The following is a 19,785-nucleotide window of genomic DNA, read 5'->3' as shown; positions in this document are numbered from 1 at the left end:
GCTTACCCTTGTTCCAGCCTTGCATTGGTTTCCAGGCTGGTTTGGGTTGTGAAGTAATACCCTCTTGCTTAGAGGATACAGAATTAGAGACTGGTCCGTTTCTGCGAAAGGGACGAAAATTAGGCTTATTTTTAGCCTTAAAAGACCTATCCTGTGGGAGGGCGTGGCCCTTTCCCCCAGTGATGTCTGAAATAATCTCTTTCAAATCAGGTCCAAATAATGTTTTACCTTTGAAAGGAATGTTAAGCAATTTTGTCTTGGAAGACACATCCGCTGACCAAGACTTTAGCCAAAGCGCTCTGCGCGCCACGATGGCAAACCCTGAATTTTTTGCCGCTAATCTAGCTAATTGCAAAGCGGCATCTAAAACAAAAGAGTTAGCCAATTTAAGTGCTTGAACTCTGTCTATAACCTCCTCATACGAAGATTCTTTACTGAGCGATTTTTCTAGTTCCTCGAACCAGAAACACGCTGCCGTAGTGACAGGAACAATGCATGAAATTGGTTGTAGAAGGTAACCTTGCTGTACAAAAATCTTTTTAAGCAAACCCTCTAATTTCTTATCCATAGGATCTTTGAAAGCACAACTATCTTCGATAGGAATAGTAGTGCGTTTGTTTAGAGTAGAAACCGCCCCCTCGACCTTGGGGACTGTCTGCCATAAGTCCTTTCTGGGGTCGACTATAGGAAATAATTTCTTAAATATAGGGGGGGGGGGGGAACAAAAGGTATGCCGGGCCTTTCCCACTCTTTATTTACTATGTCCGCCACCCGCTTGGGTATAGGAAAAGCGTCGGGGGGCACCGGAACCTCTAGGAACTTGTCCATCTTACATAATTTCTCTGGAATGACCAAATTGTCACAATCATCCAGAGTAGATAACACCTCCTTAAGCAGTGCGCGGAGATGTTCTAATTTAAATTTAAATGTCACAACATCAGGTTCAGCTTGATGAGAAATTTTTCCTGAATCTGAAATTTCTCCATCAGACAAAACCTCCCTCATGGCCCCTTGAGATTGGTGTGAGGGTATGTCAGAACAGTTATCATCAGCGTCCTCTTGCTCTTCAGTGTTTAAAACAGAGCAATCGCGCTTTCTCTGATAAGTAGGCATTTTGGATAAAAGATTCGCTATGGAGTTATCCATTACAGCCGTTAATTGTTGCATGGTAATAAGTATTGGCGCACTAGATGTACTAGGGGCCTCCTGTGTGGGCATAACTGGTGTAGACACAGTAGGGGATGATGTAGTATCATGTTTACTCCCCTCATTTGAGGAATCATCTTGGGCAATATCATTATCTGTGGCATTACTGTCCTTACTTTGTTTGGACACTATGGCACAATTATCACATAAATTTAAATGGGGAGACACATTGGCTTTCATACATATAGAACATAGCTTAACTGATGGTACAGACATGTTAAACAGGCTTAAACTTGTCAACAAAGCACAAAAAACGCACTTTAAATTTCAAACTGAAAACACTTTATTACTGAATATGTGAAAAAGTATGAAGGAATTGTTCAAAATTCACCAAAATTTTTCAGAGCTTTAACCCTTAAATTAACGGAACCGGAGCCGTTTTTACATTTAACCCCTATACAGTCCCAGCTATATGCTTTGCTGAGACCCAACCAAGCCCAGAGGGGAATATGATACCAAATGACGCCTTCTATAAGCTTTTTCAGTGATTCTTAGCTCCTGACACATGCATCTGCATGCCTTGCTCTCCAAAAACAACTGCGCATTAATGGCGCGAAAATGAGGCTCTGTCTACAACTAGAAAAAGCCCCCATCTGAAAAAGGTGTCCAACACAGTGCCTGCCGTTTTTTTTAAACGTTCCCCAAGATTATAATACCAATTATTAGTTAGAATCTGCATAATATGCCTAGTAAAGCAATCGTTTTAGCCCAGAAAAATGTCTACCAGTTTTTAAGCCCTTTTTGAAGCCCTTTATTCTTTTATGTTTAACTAAGAAAATGGCTTACCGGTCCCCATGAGGGGAAATGACAGCCTTCCAGCATTACTTGGTCTTGTTAGAAATATGGCTAGTCATACCTTAAGCAGAAAAGTCTGCTAACTGTTTCCCCCAACTGAAGTTACTTCATCTCAACAGTCCTGTGTGGAAACAGCAATCGATTTTAGTTACTGTCTGCTAAAATCATCTTCCTCTTACAAACAGAAATCTTCATCCTTTTCTGTTTCAGAGTAAATAGTACATACCAGCACTATTTTAAAATAACAAACACTTGATAGAAGAATAAAACTACATTTAAACACCAAAAAACTCTTAACCATCTCCGTGGAGATGTTGCCTGTGCAACGGCAAAGAGAATGACTGGGGTGGGCGGAGCCTAGGAGGGATCATGTGACCAGCTTTGCTGGGACTCTTTGCCATTTCCTGTTGGGGAAGAGAATATCCCACAAGTAAGGATGACGCCGTGGACCGGACACACCAATGTTGGAGAAATATAATTCATTCCTAATGGAATATTATTATTATTGAATGGGTTCACATATTATTTGTCTTTCTAATTTTGATTCTGTGTTGTAAAAATAACCATATGCCCAGAATGGGTTCCAGAGACTGGGTAGGTGTAAGAGCTTGGTGCTGCAATCTGTATAATATACTATGGATAAGTCTAAATTATACTATTACTTTCAAATGGGTGTGTTTTGATTGCAGAACTGAGTGGGCGGAGCAGTTGAACAGTAGGTCGTTAATACTCCAGTAACCCGCTTGCTTGCTCTGCTGCAAAGTGTCCCTGGAATTTTTTTGGAAATGTTGGCAACTATGCTATATATAGGTGTGTGCAGTGACACCAGGGCCCAGGTGCTGGGGGGCCTATAGCAGCCAGTCTATATATAGGTGTGTGCAGTGACACAAGGGCCCAGGTGCTGGGGGGCCTATAGCAGCCAGTCTATATATAGGTGTGTGCAGTGACACCATGGCCCAGGTGCTGGAGGGCCTATAGCAGCCAGTCTATATATAGGTGTGTGCAGTGACACCAGGGCCCAGGTGCTGGGGGGCCTATAGCAGCCAGTTTATATATAGGTGTGTGCAATGACACCAGGGCCCAGGTGCTGGGGGGCCTATAGCAGCCAGTCTATATATAGGTGTGTGCAGTGACACCAGGGCCCAGGTGCTGGGGGGCTATAGAAGCCAGTCTATATATAGGTGTGTGTAGTGACATCAGGGCCCAGGTGCTGGGGGGCCTATAGCAGCCAGTCTATATATAGGTGTGTGCAGTGACACCAGGGCCCAGGTGCTGGGGGGGCCTATAGCAGCCAGTCTATATATAGGTGTGTGCAGTGACACCAGGGCCCAGGTGCTGGGGGGCCTATAGCAGCCAGTCTATATATAGGTGTGTGCAGTGACACCAGGGCCCAGGTGCTGGGGGGCCTATAGCAGCCAGTCTATATATAGGAGTGTGCAGTGACACCAGGCTCAGGTGCTAGGAGGGCCCATAGCAGCCAGTCTATATATAGGTGTGTGCAGTGACATCAGGGCCCAGGTGCTGGGGGCCTATAGCAGCCAGTCTATATATAGGTGTGTGCAGTGACACCAGGGCCCAGGTGCTGGGGGGCCTATAGCAGCCAGTCTATATATAGGTGTGTGCAGTGACATCAGGGCCCAGGTGCTGGGGGGCCTATAGCAGCCAGTCTATATATAGGTGTGTGCAGTGACACCAGGGCCCAGGTGCTGGGGGGCCTATAGCAGCCAGTCTATATATATAGGTGTGTGCAGTGACACCAGGGCCCAAGTGCTGGGGGGCCTATAGCAGCCAGTCTATATAAAGGTGTGTGCAGTGACACCAGGGCCCAGGTGCTGGGGGGGCCTATAGCAGCCAGTCTATATATAGGTGTGTGCAGTGACACCAGGGCCCAGGTGATGGGGGGCTATAGAAGCCAGTCTATATATAGGTGTGTGTAGTGACATCAGGGCCCAGGTGCTGGGGGGCCTATAGCAGCCAGTCTATATATAGGTGTGTGCAGTGACACCAGGGCCCAGGTGCTGGGGGGCCTATAGCAGCCAGTCTATATATAGGTGTGTGCAGTGACATCAGGGCCCAGGTGCTGGGGGGCCTATAGCAGCCAGTCTATATATAGGTGTTTGCAGTGACACCAGGGCCCAGGTGCTGGGGGGCCTATAGCAGCCAGTCTATATATATATATAGGTGTGTGCAGTGACACCAGGGCCCAGGTGCTGGGGGGCCTATAGCAGCCAGTCTATATATAGGTGTGTGCCTTGACACCAGGGTCAGGTGCTGGGAGGACCTATAGCAGCCAGTCTATATATAGGAGTGTGCAGTGACAGCAGGCTCAGGTGCTGGGAGGGCCTATAGCAGCCAGTCTATATATAGGTGTGTGCCTTGACACCAGGGTCAGGTGCTGGGAGGGCCTATAGCAGCCAGTCTATATATAGGTGTGTACAGTGACACCAGGGCCCAGGTTATCTTGGGGGCCTATAGCAGCCAGTCTATATATAGGAGTGTGCAGTGACACCAGGGCCCAGGTGCATCATGAATATTATTACGATTACTTAATATTTTAGTTGTGTGTGTAGCCAGGGCAGTCTGTTGAACAGCTCCACTACTGATTTTCAGTCATATAAAGTGCCCACAAAACATCATAGAAATGTATTAAAAATAGTTGTAAGCAACTGAAAAATAGCGTTTAACATTGACTAAAGCTGAACTGCTGTATATTTATATTACTATACACCTATAGCTGCACTGCTGTATATTTATATTACTATACACCTATAGCTGATAGCTGCACTGCTGTATATTTATATTTACTATACACCTATAGCGGATAGCTGCACTGCTGTATATTTATATTACTATACACCTATAGCTGCACTGCTGTATATTTATATTACTATACACCTATAGCTGTACTGCTGTATATTTATATTACTAGTCACCTATATCTGCACTACTGTATATTTATATTATTATACACCTATAGCTGCACTACTGTATATTTATATTACTATACACCTATAGCTGTACTGCTGTATATTTATATTATTATACACTTATAGCTACACTACTGTATATTTATATTACTATACACCTATAGCTGATAGCTGCACTGCTGTATATTTATATTTACTATACACCTATAGCTGTACTGCTGTATATTTATATTATTATACACTTATAGCTGCACTGCTGTATATTTATATTACTATACACCTATAGCTGATAGCTGCACTGCTGTATATTTATATTTACTATACACCTATAGCGGATAGCTGCACTGCTGTATATTTATATTACTATACACCTATAGCTGCACTGCTGTATATTTATATTACTATACACCTATAGCTGTACTGCTGTATATTTATATTACTAGTCACCTATATCTGCACTACTGTATATTTATATTACTATACACCTATAGCTGCACTACTGTATATTTATATTACTATACACCTATAGCTGTACTGCTGTATATTTATATTATTATACACTTATAGCTACACTACTGTATATTTATATTACTATACACATATAGCTGTACTGCTGTATATTTATATTATTATACACCTATAGCTGCACTGCTGCATATTTATATTACTATACACCTATAGCTGTACTGCTGTATATTTATATTACTATACACCTATAGCTGTACTGCTGTATATTTATATTATTATACACCTGTAGCTGCACTGCTGTATATTTATATTACTATAAACCTATAGCTGCACTGCTGCATATTTATATTACTATATACCTATAGGTACACTGATTTATATTTATATTACTATACACCTATAGCTGCACTGCTGCATATTTATATTACTATATACCTATAGGTACACTGATTTATATTTATATTACTATACACCTATAGCTGCACTGCTGCATATTTACATTACTATATACCTATAGGTACACTGATTTATATTTATATTACTATACACCTATAGCTGCACTGCTGCATATTTATATTACTATATACCTATAGGTACACTGATTTATATTTATATTTACTATACACCTATAGCGGATAGCTGCACTGCTGTATAGTTATATTACTATACACCTATAGCTGCACTGCTATATATTTATATTACTATACACCTATAGCTGTACTGCTGAATATTTATATTATTATACACCAGGTGCACTGCTGTATATTTATATTAATATACACCTATAGCTGCACTGCTGCATATTTATATTACTATATACTTATAGGTACACTGATTTATATTTATATTACTATACACTTATATCTGCACTGCTGTATTTTGATATTACTATACACTTATAGCCACTGCTGTATATTAATATTACTATACACCTATAGCTGCCCTGCTATATATTTAAATGAATATACACTATAATATATATATATATATATAAATATATATATATATATATATATATATATATATAATGTGTTTTTAACTGACACGCTTACTTCTGATATCTATTTGCTTGATTTAAAGATAAGATTTTTCATTCTACAAGGTGCTTATCACAGTTCTGGATGTTAATGACTGCAGACCGCAATTTGCCAAGAGCCAGTTTAGCACCAGCGTGTATGAGAATGAACCAGAGGGAACATCTGTAATCACCATATCTGCCACTGATTTGGATGAGGGTGACAATGGCATTGTGACTTACGACCTTCAGGGGCCTGGCGCAGGTATGTCTATGACTTGGTGACCATAATTTCTCAGGAGCGATGACTAAACAACTTAAAAAGCAATATATAAAAACTGTATCCCTTTTCCTTACATTACTTGTAAATAGCTATTATATAATTTCATGTATTAAGGAAATCAAATTGTCAATATACATTGAAGTCCTTCACAGTCAAACAAATTGTCATATACCATATCCCTTTTAACCATTTTAAGACCTTTTATTAATATTAAAATGATATATTTTTATTAAAAATTGGATTTACTGTATGTGTATAATACTTTATTTGAATGTGTTTTACTTGAGTTTTGTGCAATTTTTTTCCAACCCTTACAGTTTACTTCAGGTCTAAGGCCGAGCTAAATATTAAAGAGCAGTTTCAGCTTGCGCTTGAGCGCAATCTATAACTTTCAACTTGTAATGTCAGAGCTCTTTAGCACGGTTGTGATATCCATTGGAAGTATAGGTTGCGCTCAAGTGAAGTTGGTTGCACTAACCCTTCTCTGGTTAATGTGCTTTACCATGGACTTGAAATATCAAGCTGTGCACTACTGTTAGCACGGTCCAGTGATACTGCTTATCGCGACCCGGACTAACATCAGTGCGACACTTGTAATCGGGCCCACAGTGTTTTTATGGTCTTCATGGGAATAAGAAAGGGCTCAGTGTTAACAAGGTGATCTTTGGTTATTTTCATTCAAAAAACATAAAAAAATTATAAAAATGATACTGCATGTTTCAAGGTATTTGACTAATAAGGGGTCAAAAGTGTGTGTGTATATATATATATATATATATATATATATATGTGTGTGTGTGCATATATATATATATATATATATATATATATATATATATATATATATATATAAGAGAAAGAAGGAGACGCACTCGCCGGGTCTTGTCAAATCAAGTGTTTAATACACCATAAAGAGTGACGTTTTGGGGTAGTTAGCCCCGTCCTCAGACCATAATATAAACATAAAAAGTGGTGAAATATATAGCCTTACCCTCCACCAAATTAGAGGACCGGAAATAGCCATGGCGTTCTCCCTGCACCACTGCGCAGGTTCGGGGGTAGTCATGGTAACCGGTAAACACAATTCTCTATCTGATGACGTGGATCACTCCGGATCTTGCAGGCACGCCCATCTGCACTGTCAGTGCCAAAGGTTGCCATGGAGACCTGGTGACGCTTCCTACGGAGACAGGGATGCAAAATAACATACATTGAGCACAGTAGATATTAGTACAAAGTCTAATTGTACATCAGACATCCTAGCTAAAATATGCTGAGCAGTAATCTACAGAAAAAGTTGCGGGGCAATATACACGTTTAGACAGATTAAATGGCGAAAGCTACATAGTAACAATATCAGTCAGCAACATAGCAGGCCACTCCATACATCCAGAATAGACGAATTAGCCATCTAAACAGGATTGTAGTATAGTAAACATTATAGGAAACAGTGCCAATTTAAATTTACATTTAACCCATTGGGTGTTAAGGTGTTAAGCACATAAATCCATCTGGACTCTTTTTGTAGAAGTAGTTTGGCCCTGTCTCCCCCTCTACTTGGTCTTGGGACATGGTCTATAATGACATACCTAAGGTTTGACACCGCATGGCCAGCCAGCGCAAAATATCTCGCGACTGGTTGATCGGATTGTTTTTTCTCAATTGCTGATCTGATAGCAGTGGGGTGGTTGGCCATGCGGGGCCATAGGTCGTCAATAGTTTTACCCACATAATACAACCCACAAGGACAGTGGATAAGATATACAATGTATTCTGTGGTGCAGGTTATCCGGTGTTTGATAGTAAACTTTTTATTTGTATGAGGATGTACAAAGAATTTGGTAGCACTTAGACCATTACAAGTCGTACATCCTAAACACCTGAAGCAACCCCACTTCGGTGGGTTTAGCCATGTCTGTTTTTTATAACATCCAATTGGATCCACCTTAACTAGAGTGTCCCGGATAGATCTAGACCTTCTAAAGCTAACTCTAGGTGGTCCCATGTTGGTGAAGGGAAGGGTCTGGTCAGACTGTATGATGTTCCAATCCTTCTTTAAGACTGCTGGAAGGCCCTGTTTGTCCACTGTATAGGTGGTCAGATATGTCATCCTGTCAGTATTTGTGTGATGTGTCTGTGGACTTTTTGGATTTACGCATTTATAAGGATCACAATCAGCCTTCAACAACCTTATTCTGTAAATCCACTGACAGGAATTCTTTGCTTCAGGCTACCAGTTGCCATCCGCGAGCTCTAAAGAAGGCTTTGCCGATTTCACAATTTAAAAGAGTTGTCAGGAATAATAGTGACTCTGTGCAAACAAAAAAGCAGTTGCTTGAAATGAAAACAAGATTCCTGCAACGTGGATATACGGAGCAACATCTGAATAGACATTTGGAACAATTCTGGGATTTATTACAAGAAGAAGCTTTGCAGGCTACTATAAAGAAACCAAATACTGACAGGATGACATATCTGACCACCTATACAGTGGACAAACAGGGCCTTCCAGCAGTCTTAAAGAAGAATTGGAACATCGTACAGTCTGACCAGACCCTTCCCTTCACCAACATGGGACCACCTAGAGTTAGCTTTAGAAGGTCTAGATCTATCCAGGACACTCTAGTTAAGGTGGATCCAATTGGATGTTATAAAAAACAGACATGGCTAAACCCACCGAAGTGGGGTTGCTTCAGGTGTTTAGGATGTACGACTTGTAATGGTCTAAGTGCTACCAAATTCTTTGTACATCCTCATACAAATAAAAAGTTTACTATCAAACACCGGGTAACCTGCACCACAGAATACATTGTATATCTTATCTACTGTCCTTGTGGGTTGTATTATGTGGGTAAAACTATTGACGACCTACGGACCCACATGGCCAACCACCGCACTGCTATCAGATCAGCAATTGAGAAAAAACAATCTGATCAACCAGTCACGAGACATTTTGCGCTGGCTGGCCATGCGGTGTCAAACCATAGGTATGTCATTATAGACCATGTCCCAAGACCAAGTAGAGGGGGAGACAGGGCCAAACTACTTCTACAAAAAGAGTCCAGATGGATTTATGTGCTTAACACCTTAACACCCAATGGGTTAAATGTAAATTTAGATTGGCACTGTTTCCTATAATGTTTACTATACTACAATCCTGTTTATATGGCTAATTAGTCTATTCTGGATGTATGGAGTGGCCTGCTATGTTGCTGACTGATATTGTTACTATGTAGCTTTCGCCATTTAATCTGTCTAAACTTGTATATTGCCCGCAACTTTTTCTGTAGATTACTGCTCAGCATATTTTAGCTAGGATGTCTGATGTACAATTAGGCTTTGTACTAATATCTACTGTGCTCAATGTATGTTATTTTGCATCCCTGTCTCCATAGGAAGCATCACCCGGTCTCCATGGCAACCTTTGGCACTGACAGTGCAGATGGGCGTGCCTGCAAGATCCGGAGTGATCCACGTCATTAGATAGAGAATTGTGTTTACCGGTTACCATGACTACCCCCGAACCTGCGCAGTGGTGCAGGGAGAACGCCATGGCTATTTCCGGGCCTGTAACTTGGTGGAGGGTAAGGCTATATATTTCACCGCTTTTTATGTTTATATTATGGTCTGAGGACGGGGCTAACTACCCCGAAACGTCACTCTTTATGGTGTATTAAACACTTGATTTGACAATACCCGGCGAGTGCGTCTCCTTCTTTTTCTTATATGCTATTTTTGGATGCACCCCGGGCACACGAACAGTAAACGTTTAACAGTGAGTGCAGAGCTCTGGGACCCTTATATATATATATATATATATACACACACACATATATATATATATATATATACACACTGTATATACATACAGATGTACATATTTATATATATAACTTTCAATTTGTAATGTCAGAGCTATTTAGCACGGTTGTGATATCCATTGGAAGTATAGGTTGCATTTAAGTGAAGTTGGTTGCGCTAACCCTTCTCTGGTTAATGTGCTTTACCATGGACTTGTAATATCAAGCTGTGCACTACTGTTAGCACGGGCCAGTGATACTGCTTATCGCGACCCACACTAACATCAGTGCGACACTTGTAATCTGGCCCACAGTGTTTTTATGGTCTTCATGGGAATGAGAAAGGGCTCAGTGTTAACTAGGTGATCTTTGGTCTTTTCACGGTAATCACAGACTGCGTACACAATTTTCCAAGGGTATGAATAATTAATCTGCTGCAGATTGCCTTTTAGAGGATGTTACATTTTTCATAGAATTTTATAACTCTTTTCGCACAGTCATTAACCCCTTGAGTGCTAACAACGGCTCTGAACCGTCGCAGAGTTTTTCACTCAGGTGCTAACAACGGCTCAGAGCCGTCGCTAGCACTCTCCCATCTTGAGGGAGATCTGGGGGCTCCCACCCGCTCCTACCCCGGCGATCGTGCCTGTAGAGTGACAGGCATCGCCGGGGCTTTCCGTTTTGCGCGGTGACGTCATGCGTAATGACGTGATGACGTCACCGCGCAACTTTATTTAAAAATGACAAAGGACAATATAGGGAAAGGGGGCATGCTGCTTAGAAGCCTGTATCTCAGGCATCTAAGCAGCTACAGACCCCCAAGACCCACCGTTGGAAAGGTAATCGCCTAACCTTTCCAACAATATAGGTCTTGGGATCTGAAAAGAAAAAAAAAAGATTAAAAAAAATATTTAAAAAAATGTAAAATTTAAAAAACCCTCAAATGTGCTTAGCACCCAGGTGGGAAAGTGCTTAGCACTCAAAGGGTTAATAACATCTGGGGACACTTAAATGTGTGTTTTTGAAGATAGAACCTTAGGGTTCCAGTTCTTAAGAGGATGTTTGCCGTTAAAAATAACTGCAAAGCAATGCTATATTGTAATCATATCTGATAAACGCCTCACTTTCCTTCAGGAGCTATCCAGTACTGCCTGCCCCTAGACTAACATAGGAGTGCATGGAATATGCTCAGTTTCAATGTATCTGGAAGGATAGCGCTATTGAGTGTGCATGCCTAGCCTCTGAGGATCCAATGAGACTAAAGAGCAGGAGTGTATGCCCTTGTTAGACTACGACATGTACAAAATATGATAGGCTGTGCTATCAGACAGGTGCCAGTTGTAAGCAATGTTTGCAATAAAGTTACTTTGACTTTAAATGCCCCTTTAAAATGTAAAAAAGTGTTACCACTTTTTTAATTTGATATAGAACATTTGAGAGTTCCATGTTACCCATTGGAAACTGACATGATCCATTCTTTAGAGGGAACATTTTATGTTCATTTGGAGCACAAAATAAAATGTATTTAATGTAAACAGATCAGAATATCTGGCTCTTGTTTGCCATGAAATGTGTTTTTTCTACTCTCTTTACCAGACGCATTTCACATTGATACAAACACCGGACTGATAACATCCCAGAGGTTGCTACAGTCCTTTGAAAGATTCAACCTTACAGTTGTAGCCACGGACAAAGGCCGACCCCCCCTCTGGGGCACCACCATGTTAAGAGTGGAAGTTATTGATGTCAATGACAATCGTCCTGTATTTGTTCGACCTCCCAATGGAACCATCCTTCATATAAAAGAGGTATCTGTATATAGGATAACAACTCAAAGTCATGTTGTGCATGTTCATCTGTATTACCAATCATTTTTATTTTCTTTAGTTCCAGCACCAGGGGTGTAACTACAGGGGTCAAATCTAGAGGCCCTTCAGTCAGTAGTGTTGTGCGTACACCAGTAGGGCTGCCATATTGCCTCTGTGGCGTTGTTGGTGATCTGAGATTATATATGCAAACCTTTAATTTGCTGATATCTGCTCTGTAGATGATGCTAGGAGAATTGGAAGTGGTTTACTACAGTATTTACAAGCCTAATTGTGTCCCTAATTTGCTTCAGCAGAGGTGATAAAATAAGACACTGCAAAAAAATGGGCCAGAAATTTGCACGTGTTTGTAGCACTTGTATTACAAGTTAAAAGTAAAAAGTGTTTGTTGGCACGCTAACCCAACAAGCGCAAACATCTGAATTACAATATCGTGAATATAGAATATATATATATATAGGTATAGAAATATACAGATATATATACAGTATATATATAGGAATATCTATTTAAAATACATAGAATTCATAGAACATATCCTCCTAAGTGAAGAACATTAGAATGCCAAATGTTTACAGTAAATACAGAGTATAATACTTTATTAAATATAAATATTGCATAAAAATGTTTTTATATGTTTTTATCTACTTGACTGCAAAGGACTCCAATGCACTTATATATATGTCTATATGTGTGTACATATGTATTTATGTGTTTATGTGTGTACATATGTATTTATGTGTTTATGTGTGTACATATGTATTTCTATGTTTATGTGTGTACATATGTATTTCTGTGTTTATGTGTGTACATATGTATTTATGTGTTTATGTGTGTACATATGTATTTATGTGTGTACATATGTATTTATGTGTTTATGCGTGTACATATGTATTTATGTGTTTATGTGTGTACATATGTATTTGTGTGTTTATGTGTGTACATATGTATTTATGTGTTTATGTGTGTACATATGTATTTGTGTGTTTATGTGTGTACATATGTATTTATGTGTCTATGTGTGTACATATGTATTTATGTGTTTATGTGTGTACATATGTATTTGTGTGTTTATGTGTGTACATATGTATTTATGTGTGTACATATGTATTTATGTGTTTATGTGTGTACATATGTATTTGTGTGTTTATGTGTGTACATATGTTTTTTATGTGTGTACATATGTATTTATGTGTTTATGTGTGTACATATGTATTTCTGTGTTTATGTGTGTACATATGTATTTATGTGTTTATGTGTGTACATATGTATTTGTGTGTTTATGTGTGTACATATGTATTTATGTGTTTATGTGTGTACATATGTATTTGTGTGTTTATGTGTGTACATATGTATTTGTGTTTATGTGTGTACATATGTATTTATGTGTGTACATATGTATTTATGTGTTTATATGTGTACATATGTATTTATGTGTTTATGTGTGTACATATGTATTTATGTGTTTATGTGTGTACATATGTATTTATGTGTTTATGTGTGTACATATGTATTTATGTCTATATGTGTGTACATATGTATTTATGTGTTTATGTGTGTACATATGTATTTATGTCTATATGTGTGTACATATGTATTTATGTGTTTATGTGTGTACATATGTATTTATGTCTATATGTGTGTACATATGTCTGTAAATACAAATATACACATATAAATATATAAATACATATGTACACACACACACACATATATACTGTATATATATATACTTATTTACATGTATATGTATGTATCTCGATGTTAAAGCCCTTTGCCTGCCTTTTTATTTCACACGAGACCTAATATATTTGAGTCCTTATAATACTTTTGTGCAATATTTTTTTAAATATTTTTATTAGAAAGTGTTATTATGAGTGTAAATGTACTTTGTAATGTATTTTTGATGTTTTTCGTGGCACTTTTTTGTTTCGCTAAACAGTTAACCAGAGCTGAGTAATCATTCTGGCGTAAATCGAGATTGTGCTCACACGTTCGCTTTTTACTTTCAACTTGTGGTACAAGAGCGCCAAACAGCTGCAATAAACGCGATATTGCGTATGTGTAACTGTTACTCTCATGAGAGATAGTCTAGAGCGCTCTGACGTATGCATGTTGGATAGCAAGAGTGCGCTCTATCCCTGATAGACTTCTATGGGGCGTGCAGTTAAATTCATGTCGGATATTGCTTAAGCGCTAAAATAAGGGTGCACTAAGCTGATTGTGCTCAAGTAGAAGAGATCTTCAGTAGTTTCTGCTATACTATTAACAATAATTGTATCAGCAGCAGTTTACAGTGCAGTGTTTCTACTATGTGCAGTGGGTTAAACACATACAGTTGTAGGGTCGCTAGTTTTATAAGTACAAAGTCTAACCAATTAGATCATGTCATTTTTATATTATTATGGACTTTAATGTACTTGTAATAAATCACTTTTTATGTGTGTTCTATTATACTGCACTTATGCATCCACAAGTTTTATATTTGTTATTTAAAAATATTATTTCAAGCTCCTAACAATAAGAAAATATTTAGTTTTCTATTCTGTTAGTTGATTTTTTTTCCTGTTGTTCAGTTTACTTGACTTTCATTGAGAAACGTATAAGTTATTTGAGAATTAATAAGTGTGGATTTGGGGCCCTCTGCTGGCAGATTGATATATTTCTTCTGGTATAAACCAGTCTGTGTTATTGTAATAAAAAATTATTAAGCACTTTAAAGACATCAGTGCAATATGCATTATTCCTTATTTTAAATAGATTTTTCCTTTTATTTCTTAACCTCATTTGCGAATGGTCCATTGCTTCCAGTAACAGCCCCACAAGGGTGCTGTGGTCTCTACAGCGAGGCAAAGGAGCAGATTTTTTTCAGTTTCTAGGAGACACCTATAATAGCTGCAGTCAGTTTATTGCCCATGCTCTGTAGAGGACTTTTCCTGCAAAAGTCAGTGACAGTAGAACTTAAGTTCTGTATTGGTAGTTTGGTTATCTAGCTGCAGGCAGTTGCTACATTGAGAATTTCTAAGTGCTCATTTAGCAGCAAAATAAGTAAGTTGTTTGATGTTTTCTAACACAATCTGTTTTTTTATGATTACATTTTTTTTACTAAAGGAACACTGTTTCATAACCCTTTAATAGGAAATACCACTGAAGTCAACAGTGTACGAAGTATATGCCACTGACAATGATGAGGGTCTGAACGGCGCTGTACGGTACAGCCTTCTTAAACCTGGAGCTGGGAATAAAGACTGGGAATATTTCAGCATTGATTCAACCAGTGGACTTATACAAACAGCGCAAAGACTCGACCGTGAGAAGCAGGCGGTTTACAACGTGAGTCACACAAAGATGTCACACTTATGTTTACACATGTCAAACAAATTGCATGACACTAAATAAAAAAAAAACTGTGTGTAAAAAAGCACACTGCAATTCTGTAATTGTGGCCATATACTGTATATATATATATATATATATATATATATATATATATATATATATATATATATATATATATATATATATATATATATATTCTGTATACAGGGAGTGCAGAATTATTAGGCAAATGAGTATTTTGACCACATCATCCTCTTTATGCATGTTGTCTTACTCCAAGCTGTATAGGCTCGAAAGCCTACTACCAATTAAGCATATTAGGTGATGTGCATCTCTGTAATGAGAAGGGGTGTGGTCTAATGACATCAACACCCTATATCAGGTGTGCATAATTATTAGGCAACTTCCTTTCCTTTGGCAAAATGGGTCAAAAGAAGGACTTGACAGGCTCAGTAAAGTCAAAAATAGTGAGATATCTTGCAGAGGGATGCAGCACTCTTAAAATTGCAAAGCTTCTGAAGCGTGATCATCGAACAATCAAGCGTTTCATTCAAAATAGTCAACAGGGTCGCAAGAAGCGTGTGGAAAAACCAAGGCGCAAAATAACTGCCCATGAACTGAAAAAAGTCAAGCGTGCAGCTGCCAAGATGCCACTTGCCACCAGTTTGGCCATATTTCAGAGCTGCAACATCACTGGAGTGCCCAAAAGCACAAGGTGTGCAATACTCAGAGACATGGCCAAGGTAAGAAAGGCTGAAAGACGACCACCACTGAACAAGACACACAAGCTGAAACGTCAAGACTGGGCCAAGAAATATCTCAAGACTGATTTTTCTAAGGTTTTATGGACTGATGAAATGAGAGTGAGTCTTGATGGGCCAGATGGATGGGCCCGTGGCTGGATTGGTAAAGGGCAGAGAGCTCCAGTCCGACTCAGACGCCAGCAAGGTGGAGGTGGAGTACTGGTTTGGGCTGGTATCATCAAAGATGAGCTTGTGGGGCCTTTTCGGGTTGAGGATGGAGTCAAGCTCAACTCCCAGTCCTACTGCCAGTTTCTGGAAGACACCTTCTTCAAGCAGTGGTACAGGAAGAAGTCTGCATCCTTCAAGAAAAACATGATTTTCATGCAGGACAATGCTCCATCACACGTCCAAGTACTCCACAGCGTGGCTGGCAAGAAAGGGTATAAAAGAAGAAAATCTAATGACATGGCCTCCTTGTTCACCTGATCTGAACCCCATTGAGAACCTGTGGTCCATCATCAAATGTGAGATTTACAAGGAGGGAAAACAGTACACCTCTCTGAACAGTGTCTGGGAGGCTGTGGTTGCTGCTGCACGCAATGTTGATGGTGAACAGATCAAAACACTGACAGAATCCATGGATGGCAGGCTTTTGAGTGTCCTTGCAAAGAAAGGTGGCTATATTGGTCACTGATTTGTTTTTGTTTTGTTTTTGAATGTCAGAAATGTATATTTGTGAATGTTGAGATGTTATATTGGTTTCACTGGTAAAAATAAATAATTGAAATGGGTATATATTTGTTTTTTGTTAAGTTGCCTAATAATTATGCACAGTAATAGTCACCTGCACACACAGATATCCCCCTAAAATAGCTATAACTAAAAACAAACTAAAAACTACTTCCAAAACTATTCAGCTTTGATATTAATGAGTTTTTTGGGTTAATTGAGAACATGGTTGTTGTTCAATAATAAAATTAATCCTCAAAAATACAACTTGCCTAATAATTCTGCACTCCCTGTATATGTATATAAATTTACAATTAACTAGATACTGCATGTTCTTGAACTTCTATGAACCAGCCTATGGAGACAAAGATTAAAGTAAATTTGATCATAGAAGCAAAATGGATTTTTAATTAATTTATTTGTTTTTACTTGCCCACTGAGTCTAAATCCGGAAATCTTAATTTTAACTTTAGTTTCTTTGTAATGGGTAGGCAAACGCAACATACTTATGTATTGGAAGCTGCATTTCAGCCTCTCTAGCGGATTGCAAAAAAACACACACCTAGATTTAGAGTTTTGCGGCCAAAGTGGTGCGTTAGCTACGCATGTTTTTTCCCCCCCGCACCTTTTAAATAACAATGGGGCCGTTTGAGCTGAAAAAAACCTAACACCTGCAAAAAAGCAGCGTTCAGCTCCTAACGCAGCTCCATTGTTTCCTATGGGGAAACAGTTTCTAATTCTGCACCTAACACACTAACATGTACCCCCGAGTCTAAACACCCCTAACCTGACACTTATTAACCCCTAATCTGCCGCCCCCACTATCGCTGACCCCTGCATTTTATTATTAACCCCTAATCTGCCGCTCCGGACACCACTGCAACCTACATTATCCCTATGAACCCCTAATCTGCTGCCCCCAACGTCGCCGACACCTACATTATATTTATTAGCCCCTAATCTGCCCCCCCAACGTCGCTGCTACCTTACCTACACTTATTAACCCCTAATCTGCCGACCGGACCTCGCCGCCACTATAATAAATGTATTAACCCCTAAAGCTAAGTCTAACCCTAACAACCCCCTAAATTAAATATAATTTAAATCTAACAAAATAAATTATTTCTTATTAAATAAATTTATCCTATTTAAAGCTAAATACTTACCTGTAAAATAAACCCTAATATAGCTACAATATAACGAATAATTATATTGTAGCTATTTTAGCATTTATATTTATTTTACAGGCAACTTTGTATTTATTTTAACTAGGTACAATAGTTATTAAATAGTTATTTACTATTTAATAGCTACCTAGTTAAAATAATTACAAAATTACCTGTAAAATAAATCCTAACCTAAGTTACAATTAAACCTTACACTACACTATCAATAACTACCTACAATTACCTACAATTAAATCAACTAAACTAAATTACAAAAACAAACAAACACTAAATTACAAAAAATAAAAAAAGATTACAAGAATTTTAAACTAATTACACCTACTCTACGCCCCCTAAAAAAATAACAAAGCCCCCCAAAATAAAAAAAATGCCCTACCCTATTCTAAAATAAAAAGTTAACAGCTCTATTACCTTACCAGCCCTTAAAAGGGCTTTTTGCGGGGCATGCCCCAAAGAAATCAGCTCTTTTGCCTGTAAAAAAACCCATACAATACCCCCCCCAACATTACAACCCACCACCCACATACCCCTAATCTAACCCACCCAAACCCCCCTTAAAAAAACTAACATTAAGCCCCTGAAGATCTCCCTACCTTCTATTCACCCAGCCAGGTATCACCGATCCGTCCAGAAGAGGGTCCGAAGTCTTCATCCTATACGGCAAGAAGAGGTCCTCCAGAGGGTCCAAAGTCTTCATCCAGGCGGCATCTTCTATCTTCTTCCATCCGGAGCGCAGCAGGTCCATCTTGAAGCAGCCGACGCGGAGCCATCCTTCCTCACCGACGGACTAACGACGAATGAAGGTTCCTTTAAATGACGTCATCCAAGATGGCGTCCCTCGAATTCCGATTGGCTGATAGGATTCTATCAGCCAATCGGAATTAAGGTAGGAAAAATCTGATTGGCTGATTGAATCAGCCAATCAGATTCAAGTTCAATCCCATTGGCTGATCCAATCAGCCAATCAGATTGAGCTTGCATTCTATTGCCTGTTCCGATCAGCCAACAGAATGCGAGCTCAATCTGATTGGCTGATTGGATCAGCCAATCCGATTGAACTTGAATCTGATTGGCTGATTCAATCAGCCAATCAGATTTTTCCTACCTTAATTCCGATTGGCTGATAGAATCCTATCAGCCAATCGGAATTCGAGGGACGCCATCTTGGATGACGTCATTTAAAGGAACCTTCATTCGTCGTTAGTCCGTCAGTGAGGAAGGATGGCTCTGCGTCGGCTGCTTCAAGATGGACCCGCTCCGGATGGAAGAAGATAGAAGATGCCACCTGGATGAAGACTTTGGACCCTCTGGAGGACCTCTTCTTGCCGGATAGGATGAAGACTTCGGACCCTCTTCTGGACGGATCGGTGATACTCGGCTGGGTGAATACAAGGTAGGGAGATCTTCAGGGGCTTAGTGTTAGGTTTTTTAAGAGGGGTTTGGGTGGGTTAGATTAGGGGTATGTGG

The 19,785-nt window shown here is 39.2% G+C and overlaps 1 protein-coding gene across 1 annotated transcript in view; it reads left to right on the top strand.

The window, feature by feature from the left end:
• CDH23 (cadherin related 23) overlaps positions 1–19,785 on the top strand; it is a 1,210,211-nt gene that overhangs the window by 1,131,475 nt on the left and 58,951 nt on the right. Inside the window, exons 52-54 of the mRNA XM_053692025.1 lie at positions 6,499–6,676; positions 12,091–12,302; positions 15,459–15,653. Of these exons, the coding sequence (XP_053548000.1) occupies positions 6,499–6,676; positions 12,091–12,302; positions 15,459–15,653 (585 nt within the window). The remainder of the gene's footprint in view (positions 1–6,498; positions 6,677–12,090; positions 12,303–15,458; positions 15,654–19,785) is intronic.

This window comes from Bombina bombina, chromosome 9 (assembly GCF_027579735.1).
Source record: "Bombina bombina isolate aBomBom1 chromosome 9, aBomBom1.pri, whole genome shotgun sequence".
Taxonomy (NCBI): domain Eukaryota; kingdom Metazoa; phylum Chordata; class Amphibia; order Anura; family Bombinatoridae; genus Bombina; species Bombina bombina.
The sequence above is the reverse complement of the archived record's forward strand: the minus strand, read 5'-3'. Positions and strand labels throughout refer to the sequence as shown.